Source organism: Sorghum bicolor, chromosome 8 (genome assembly GCF_000003195.3).
Source record: "Sorghum bicolor cultivar BTx623 chromosome 8, Sorghum_bicolor_NCBIv3, whole genome shotgun sequence".
NCBI classification, from domain to species: Eukaryota; Viridiplantae; Streptophyta; class Magnoliopsida; order Poales; family Poaceae; genus Sorghum; species Sorghum bicolor.
The window spans coordinates 11,371,982-11,381,529 of NC_012877.2; the positions used below are offsets into that span (position 1 = coordinate 11,371,982).

General features: G+C 40.8%; 1 protein-coding gene across 1 annotated transcript in view; it reads right to left on the minus strand.

Moving 5' to 3' along the window:
• The window catches only part of LOC8084204 (protein ECERIFERUM 1), a 19,880-nt gene extending 13,236 nt beyond the window's left edge, over positions 1 to 6,644 (minus strand). Inside the window, exons 1-2 of the mRNA XM_021445823.1 lie at positions 6,461 to 6,644; positions 6,086 to 6,309 (exon numbers count right to left, since the gene is read on the minus strand). Of these exons, the coding sequence (XP_021301498.1) occupies positions 6,086 to 6,309; positions 6,461 to 6,520 (284 nt within the window). The 5' untranslated portion in view covers positions 6,521 to 6,644. The remainder of the gene's footprint in view (positions 1 to 6,085; positions 6,310 to 6,460) is intronic.

Below are 9,548 nucleotides of genomic sequence, written 5' to 3' on the forward strand. Positions count from 1 at the left end.
TTTTTTTTGTGTATATGTATATTATATATATGGTGTTTTGATTTGTAGTATTATATATAGTATGTATATTATATATAGTATGTATATATTTTTTTGTATATATATGTAATTTTTTGTATATATTTCTAGTATATATAGTATGTATATATGTAATTTTTTGTATATATTTTTTTTATATATATGTAATTTTTTTGTATGTATGTTTTACTTTTTTGTATATATGTAATATTTTTTGTATGTATGTATATTATTTTTTGTAAATATACACACATATATATAGTTTGTATGTATGAATTATAATTGTTTGTATGTATGTATGTATGTATGTATGTATGTATGTATGTATGTATGTATGTATGTATGTATGTATGTATGTATGTATGTATGTATGTATGTATGTATGTATGTATGTATGTATGTATGTATGTATGTATGTATGTATGTATGTATGTATGTATGTATGTATGTATTATTTTTTTAATATATTATTCTAGTATATATATAGTATGTATGTATGTTTTATATATAGTATGTATGTATGTTTTATTTTTTTTACATATACACACACATATATATGTAATATTTTTTGTATGTATGTATTATTCTAGTATTGTTTTTTATTCTAATGTATTACTTGGCTTAAAAGATTCTAGTATTATTTTTAGAGCACTCCAACACTTTCATTTGTAGTAGTATTAGTGTATTTCTTATCTTATATAGAATATATATATATGTATGGTTGCAGACATAGAAATGGCTGACCGTCCTCATGATGATCCTGATTATATGGAAGCTGCCATTCAAAATATAATCGACGACGGTAGTCAGTACTTCGTTGATTACCACGACATCATGCAAGGCAATCGTACTGAGCAACAAGAGGGCAATGCCCCTGAGCAACAAGAGGGCAATGCCCCTGAGCAACAACTTGTCGTGCAACAAGAAGAAAATACTGGCGAGGTATGTAAATGTAAACATATATAAATAATGCATCTCTTACATTAGGTTTTAGACTTATTACTTGGTTATTAATTTAGTATTTTTGTTTCTATATGTACGTGTAGCCTTCTGGATCGACCTCTACGGGGAGAAGCGTACCTCCACGAGGGCCAAAGAAGCCGTTGGAGGGCCGCTATGTAATCTCTGAGTTTGAGATAGCTACAGGCAGACCACTTGGTGAGCATGCAAATAAATATGTTAATCACTGTGGATATCTTGTGAGAGATCAAATACCGATCAGTTGTCGTGAATGGAGAGAGAAGCGAGGTGCTCCTGAGATCAGTTTTGTCTCTGATCGTGACAAGGAGTTAGTTTGGAAAGCCGTCACAGACGTTTTCACCTTCGACACCAACGATGAAGAGTTGAAGGTGCGAATTTATGACTGGACTATGAAGAAGATGGCAGTACTCTTCCAGAATTGGAAGAAGTCTTTGTACAATAAATATGTCAAGAAAAACGAGACTCCAGATTTCAACCTCAAGCAATATGTAAAGCTGAGGGCCTTCTGGGATGACTTTGTGCAGTACAAAACATCAGAAGAGGGCGAGGAACGAGCCAATAGAAACAAAGAGAATGCCAGTAAAAAGGCATACCACCATCATATGGGATCAGGTGGTTATAAGAGTGCTGCTCCCAAGTGGGACCGAATGGAACAGGAGATGCTTGCTAGGGGGGTCACACCCGAGACAATAGCAAAGAATTGGAGCGAGCGCTCCAAGCATTGGTTCTACGGTCATGGGGGAAGCGTGGACCCAGACACCGGGGCGCTAGTTTGGGGCCAAGAAATCTCTAGAGCAGCAGAGAGACTAGTCCGTGCACGTGAGGCGGTTCAGTCTGGTGAGTTCAGGCCTAACAGGGAGAAGGATGAACTCACCTATGCGCTTGAAAATCCTGAGCACGGTGGGCGTACGAGAGGCTATGGGGCAGTTCCGTGGCTGCAATCATTCCAAGCCGATCAAGATACCTACAGAAGCCGCCAGAGAAAGAAGGATGAGGAGGCAGAGCGGATCCGCCGCCTGGAAGCTTTTGTTCTGCAGTCACAAGAGCGCGAGAAAGCTCGTGAAGAATGGATGCAGGCAGAGATTCAAAGGCAAGTGCAAGCAACACTTAGTCAAATGACGAAAGGGCAAGGTACATCACAGCCTGAGGTCAATGTTAGCCCCCCAGGCCAGTTGAAAAGCAGCTGCGCATCCACGGAAGTACCAACCATTCAGGATGACACGAAGCTACACTTCCCCGTGGATGATGTCACAGAGGCTTTTACTACCTGTGAGCTGCATGTACCAGATGGGAATGCCACCAAAAAGGTGGCTATCGCTGTTGTCAACCCTATCGACCGAACGGGCACTCCAAGAATCCATAATCGACCAGTACCTGGTGGATATGCTAGCGTCTCGGTTCATAGGGTTGAGAAAGGTTGTGGCAATGTGCCACTAGACATAGAAGGGGGAGACGGAGAGAAGACCTTAGGTGAAGCTGAGAAGACATTTATTTGTTGGCGCAAGCGCTTCATAATTATTCCTCAGCATAGGTTTGTGTGTGATTTTACTTCTTATATTATTTATTATGTATTGAAATTTAAAAAAAGTTTACTCACAAAACTTGTAATTGTTTTCTTTGCAGGGACTCCTCCAACCTAAGTCCAGTTCTCTCCCCAGCGCATCATAGTGCTGCGGGCGGTGACAATGCTGGATCTCCTCCAACACCTGCGGCGGCCACACCGACCCCACCACCGCCTCCACCACGGTCTCCACCTCCTCCACCGAGGTCTCCAACTCCTCCACCGCGTTCTCCAACTCCTCCACCGCGTTCTCCAACGCCAAAAAGATCGGCCCCACCCCCTCCACCGCCTGCACCGCCCTCTCCAAAGAGTGCACGGTCGGTCCCCTCGCCTCCAAAGCGAGGTAGTAAGAAGCGGTCCGTCCAAGAAGGACCGAAGTCATCGGTCCCACCTCCAAAGAAGGCTGCCTCAGCAAAGAGAGCTAAGACGCCAGAAAAATTACCTTACGAAAAGAGTGAAGAGGAGGTAATTGCTACATCTAAAGCTGAGGTCCAACAATTTTTTGATAAAATAAAGGAGGAAAGGAAAAAACGGCTTAACCCAGAAAAGCCGTACTTTTATGTGAAGCCATCGGAACTGAGGCAGAAGGTGGCGGACCATCAAAAGAAGCAACGCGAAGCTCAGAAAAAGCCAGCACTTTCGGACTATGAGCGGTCTCTGGTCAAGTCTTCACAGCCTACTAAGAAGAGAGTAGGAAAGGGGGTCCCACAGCTCGGAGAAGTATCAAAACCGGTGCCCCCTTTGATTGTGCCAAATCAATACGGCTCAAATGAAGACTTGATGCCAAAGAAATCCTTAGCGTTGTCTGAGCTAGACTCGCTTGAGAGTTACTTTGGACAGAGCGGTTTAAATATAGAAGAAATTACCGCCATTCTTGGATGTCATACATTTGAAAAAGCCGAGGTAGTTGATCAATGGAGGGCAAGATATGAACCGGGCAGGAGTCTATTCGACCCTAAGCGTTTACACGAGCTCGGCACACAAATGTTTGCAATAAACAAATGGTGCATTGAGGCGTCTAAAAGGGGAGATAATTGGATTTCTGTTCGTATTAGACAACATCACTACTTCCGTGGAGATGACCTCATATACGTGCAGTTCGAAGAATTGCACCAATTATGCCACCTCGACGCTCTTGACAAATCTCTTGTCAGCTGCTTTTGTCTGTAAGTATTTTTCCTTTTTATTATACTTCTAACTTCTTTAATTACATGTATATAATCCTTACACACTTAGGATTTGTATGTATATATGCAGGCACCAAATGAGAGAGCTCAGAATGAGAAATGACAATAGTATTGGGTTCGTTGACCCTTATATTGTTTTCAAGGCTCCGCAGGCAGTGTGGACAGCAGATTATGAGACAGAAATCTGCACCAATCTTATGAGGTTCTTTGTAAACCAAAAAGAAAAACAAAAAATACTCTTCCCCTTCAACTTCGAGTGAGTTATATAGTTATTAAGTGCATGCATATTTTATTTTACATTATAGGACTGACCCTATATATGTGTGTGTAAACAGCTTTCACTGGATACTCATGGTCATTGAAATTCCCAAGAACCGATTGATAATCTTTGACTCAATGAGAAAACCACAAGAAAATTATCAACAAATGGTAAACATTATTCAAAGGTACGTAATGTCGATCTCAGCTATAAAAATATCATAATATGACTCTGTAATTATTAGTTCACGATCCACAATGGCTGTGTATAGGGTTTGGGAAAGATTCATTGACCGTGAACATCTCAGTGGATGTAAAGCGCCGCTTAACATAATACATCCACAAGTAAGTTCTACTAGCTAACAAACTTTCGCTAACTTTTAGCCTTCTTATTGTCGTGGTTATGAATATTTTTATATATATATACATCGTACAGTGGTGTTTAAGACAAGAAGGAGGGAACAATCTATGTGCATATTACGTGTGCAAATTCATGATGGCACAAGTCAATCAAACACCCACAGAGACGCTCAGAGTACGTTACATGTCTCTTTTCATTATCTCCTGAATTATATTGAATAACTTAGATAACTAATACCTTTTTTATTTATTTCAAATTAAAGACGGAATGGCTGAGGGAAAAGGTCCTACAACAAGACCGAATCAAAGCTATCCAAGAGACGATAGCAGGATTTCTCCGCGACCAAGTGATCAATCCAAACGGCGAGTTTCACTTCAACGGCAACGAAACTCTTATACCAAACAACGATGATCATTTGTATCGTTTGTAGACATTGGGAGAACAAACTCTATGTATATATGTGTTACGAATTTTGTACATATAAAACTATATATATATAAAGCTTTTTACATATCTATTTAATTTTTGATGTGGTCTATTCATTTTATTATAGGCAAAGCTTAACTATTAAGCTTAGCCTATAATTTTCATTTATATATGCTTAATATGCGTGTAATATAAATATATTATTGTATCAGCAAAACATGTATTGAAAAACCTATTATTATATATTATATATAAACAATAAACAGAACCGAAGAAGTGAACTAAAAAATAAGAAAAAGAAACCCTTTAACACCGGTTGGCCGAACCGGGACTAAAGGGTGGACCTTTAGTCCCGGAAGGGCAGCACCGGCTCGGGAACCGGGGCAACAGGCCCTTCCCGACCGGTGCTAATGCCCGATCATGCAGCAGTGCACCACGGAGGCTGTGCCAGTGCCTATCATGGTGAACAACGGGATGCCAAGCAGGACGAAGTAGACCAGCTCCTCCGCGAACGGATGGATCACCGCTGCATGCATGCATGGAGAAACCATGATTATTCATGCATATGGATGCACAGTGCCTGCATCAGCCTAGAACTAGAAGGAGAAGATTAAGGGCATGTTTGGTTCCCCTTATTAAATTTTAGCTAGCTAAAATTATTATAACTTTTGGGTGACTAATGGAACTAAACTATTTTAGCTCTCTTTTTAGTCAATGTGTTTAGAACTTTAGCTACGTGACTAAAGTTTAGCTAGCTAAAATTTAGCAAGGAGAAACAAACAGAGCCTAAACATATGCATATATACATGTGATGGGCTCAGTGACAATGGAGGAGTGGTGGTGCGAGTGGTAGCGGGAGTAGAGGTAGTGATGGTGCAGGGCGCGGTGAAACCAGTAGTAGAGGAACTCCACGGGGCCGGCGTGGAGGAGGGCGGCCAACACCAGCCCCTTGGAGTTCCACCACGGCGCCGCCTGCGCCATCGGCACCACCGCGTTTATTGTGTAGAAAAGCAGCGCCGTCAGGATGATCTGGTCGTCCCTGCAGCGTGCGTGCAGGTTGACATCGCAGAGACACAAGTAAACTTCATTATATTCAAGGTTTTAAATAGCCGGTTAATAAGGCATTTAGCTTTCTATATATGTCCCAAAACAGGTTATAGCTGGCTAGTGGGCTATAGCGCGTGACAATTAAATTAAGAGCTAACATGTTCATAAAAATACTTAGATAAATTTTTCTCAAACAAAGAAGAAGAAGAAGAAGAATAAGAGCATTAGAGTAGCGTACTAGCGTACCAATTCCTCTCCCTGTCGACCTGGTCGAAGTCGAGGCTCTTGTCGACGATCCTGTGCTTGCTCCTAGCCGTCTGGTGGCGGGACACGGTGATCCAGATCTGGCCGTAGAGGAGCCGGAGGAGGAGCACCGGCAGCACGGCGAAGCCGAGCAGGTCCCGCTCCTCGTTCCCGCTTGTCACGAACCTGTACGTGCTGCGCGCCGCCCATGGTGCCACCAGCGCGTACTGCTCTCATCAGTTCGTCGTCAGGAACGCGGAGCAGGCAGCAAATAAAGCATCGTCAGCTATTCGAATTCGTTAAATATGCAACAACAAGATTCGTTTGCTTGCATTGCATACATGCGTGCGTGATGATAGTTAAACTTGGCGTGTGTACCTTGTAGTTTCCAAGACCTTGCCTTGGCCAGCGAGTGAGGGGGCCAGGCTTTGAGGCCATACTTGTGCTGGTTTTTCTTCTTCCTGCCTAGCTAGCTACAAGTACAAGGAATTGCCTCGCAAAGCTGGGTGTGAGATGTGTAGGATGTGTGTGGGTTAGTTTACCTCTTGCAGTTGCAGGGCCATGTCTGCCATCTTTATATAGAGGGAGTATGCATGAGGACTAGAGGTGCCAAACGGAAGAGTCATCATAGCAATAATGGAGCCCTTTATTTTAGGGTCCGTTGTTGGTTTCTACCATCCCGTTTACTTGCCGTTAATTCGCTCAACTTGCTGAAAAATAAGCGTATGATGATCGACTCGGCGAGACCTCGCGCGCGTGTCCTCACTGCTGGCACAGGGCCTGGCGAAGGCTGCTGTCACTTGCTAGTCTTGCATTTGATGGAGCAGAAATAGTTGTGAAGCACTGTTCTTAATTTCTCAAGAAATCATGTCCCCCTATGGTTGAGCGCACCTTAGAGTTGAGAAGTATCCTTTATATTCATATTCAGTGGCGGACCCAGGATTCTCTCAGGACTAGGGCCGAATTCTCCTAGCGAAAATTAAAAACTATTCCCTCCGTTCTATTAAAACTGTCATTTTTAATTTTCAGAATTCTTATTTGACCGTTTCTCTTATTCAATTTTTTATACAAATAGTAAAATAAATAAATATTGTTAAAATATTTTTATAGACAAAACAATTCATAACAAAATAAATAATATTATATAAAAATTTTAAATAAGACGAACGGTCAAGTCTCAAAATAAAAAATGATACTTTTAATGGGTTAGAGGGAGTACACCGTAATCTTCCTACGGCCTGTGCATAGATGAATCTTGGTATTTCACGCTCATTTCTTTGTCTAACGATGACCAATACACCATCAGATGAGGCAGGCATCTTGTGGCCATGGTGCAGAGATGGGTTCATCAATTGATAGGCGTTGGTGGTCGCCTACTCATAGGACAACGACACAATGAGGCACTAGAAGGCAACAAGCACCTACTACGAGCGGCGACGTGAGTGAGCGAGCATCAAAGCGAGAGGGTTGAGATTAAGACTAGAACGAAACAATGAGAGAGGTGTCAGTTTCTTATCTATCTAGGCTGGTTGCTAGCTTGAAAGTTGTTAGAATAAACTCTGATAAAATGATAACTATTATTTTTTTAAAAACAAATGATAACTATTATTAAAGTGTACTTAGATTACATGGATCATGACTAGGGCCTTGGCCCTAGTGGCCTTAGGCCTGGATCCGCCAATGTTTATATTTGCTGTCTAAAATGTCTGTTAGGTCATGACCCCAGCAAACTGCACAACAAGGATTCCTGTTTAGCATAAATTTGCTAGTTTATTCTGTATTAAACCACCTGCTCGAGTGTCAAAGCTGCTGAAGGGTGCTTATTGCCTGGAAGATTGTTACTGGGTTATTACTCAATGGTTTTTTTTATGTGAGCAATGGTTTACTCAATGGATGACTGACAAGTATTATCTCAGGCCTGGATCTCAAGGATTTAGGTGAAGGTTGCTTATTGTCTGGCAGATGGTTAATATGTTAATCAATTCAAGTCAAACTTTTGGTTGATTGAGAAATATTACCTCAGGCCTGGATCTCAGGATTTAGGTTACATAAGTCACAATTGGTGTACGATAGTGTAGTACTCAGTAGTCAACATAAGTGAGAACATTTTCCATACAAGTTTGAAAGTACTATATATATCAAGAAGCTGATTAGAAATTAGAATAATGCTATGCATATAGATTACATGCAAGTACTATATATGTGTGCATGTAACACGCCCATTTATGTCTCGCCACCTAACATGCATGTTTTTGAACCATTGTGTCTCGCTAACATATTTTGAACGGACATGGTATTCTGGCGTGCATGACGATACACTGTTCATTGTACGGTACGTTCTTCCAGTAGAGAACAGCCTACGTATAGGTGCTGTGTACACCTGACCTCCCCTGCTACTGTTCTCGCCTTATTTTGTTTCAATTTTTTTTTACAAAATGGACACTGTAGCATTTTTATTTGTATTTGACAAATATTGTCTAATAATAGATTAACTAAGTTTAAAAAATTCGTCTCACAAATTACAGTTAAAGTGTGCAATCAATTTTTTCTTTTATTTATATTTAATACTCTATGTATGTGCCGCAAAATTCTGTGTGATGAAGAATCTGAAAAAATTTATAATTTTTTTTGGACTAAACAAGCCCAGTGATGCAGCCCGTTGCACGTATTATTTTACCAGGAACGTGGATCAGGTTTGCGAATCTGAGGATATTTTACTCTGGACCAGCTGTTCCATTCCACGACAGGCCAAGTCCTCTACCAAGTGTGTAAGGATGTTTGATTAGAGGTATTAAAGTTTAATAGATATAGCAGTATTTTTGTCTTATTTGATAATTAGTTTTTAATTATAGACTAATTAAGTTTAAAAGATTCATTTAGCAAATTATTTTCTAGTTTTTAGTTTTATAAATAATCTATATTTAGTACTCTATATATATATATCTAAACATTCGATGTGATAGATGTTAAAAAAAAACATAAGCAACCAAATAGAACCTAGCTCATTCACATCAAATATATATAGCAGCAGTAGCAGATCAGATCAACACATAAAAATAAAAAACTATATATGGAGCAGGCAAACGCCAGCGATGGACACATGGATGACCAGCCAACTAGTGTCGATCGGCTAGTTTGTCGCTTCCCCGCTTTTCCTCATGGCTAAAGAATCTTGATCCCCGAGCATATATTCCTCGACACTCAATCACTGATTCCCCTTCGATGGGTTTACCGATGTACGAGAGTGGTCTGATCAAAAGAACAACCATAACTTGCTGCGAATAACGGGTAACTAGCTTTATATCTAATAAAAGTTAGATGCGACCAAGCGACAGGGAGAGAGGCACCGGAACCGCGAAGACTTCGACTCGATCTTCGAACGACCGCAGAACCACAATCCAGAACTAATCCATATAATATGGCGCAGCCGAACGGAAGCCGTAGAGCACGAAGTAGGAGGAACCCA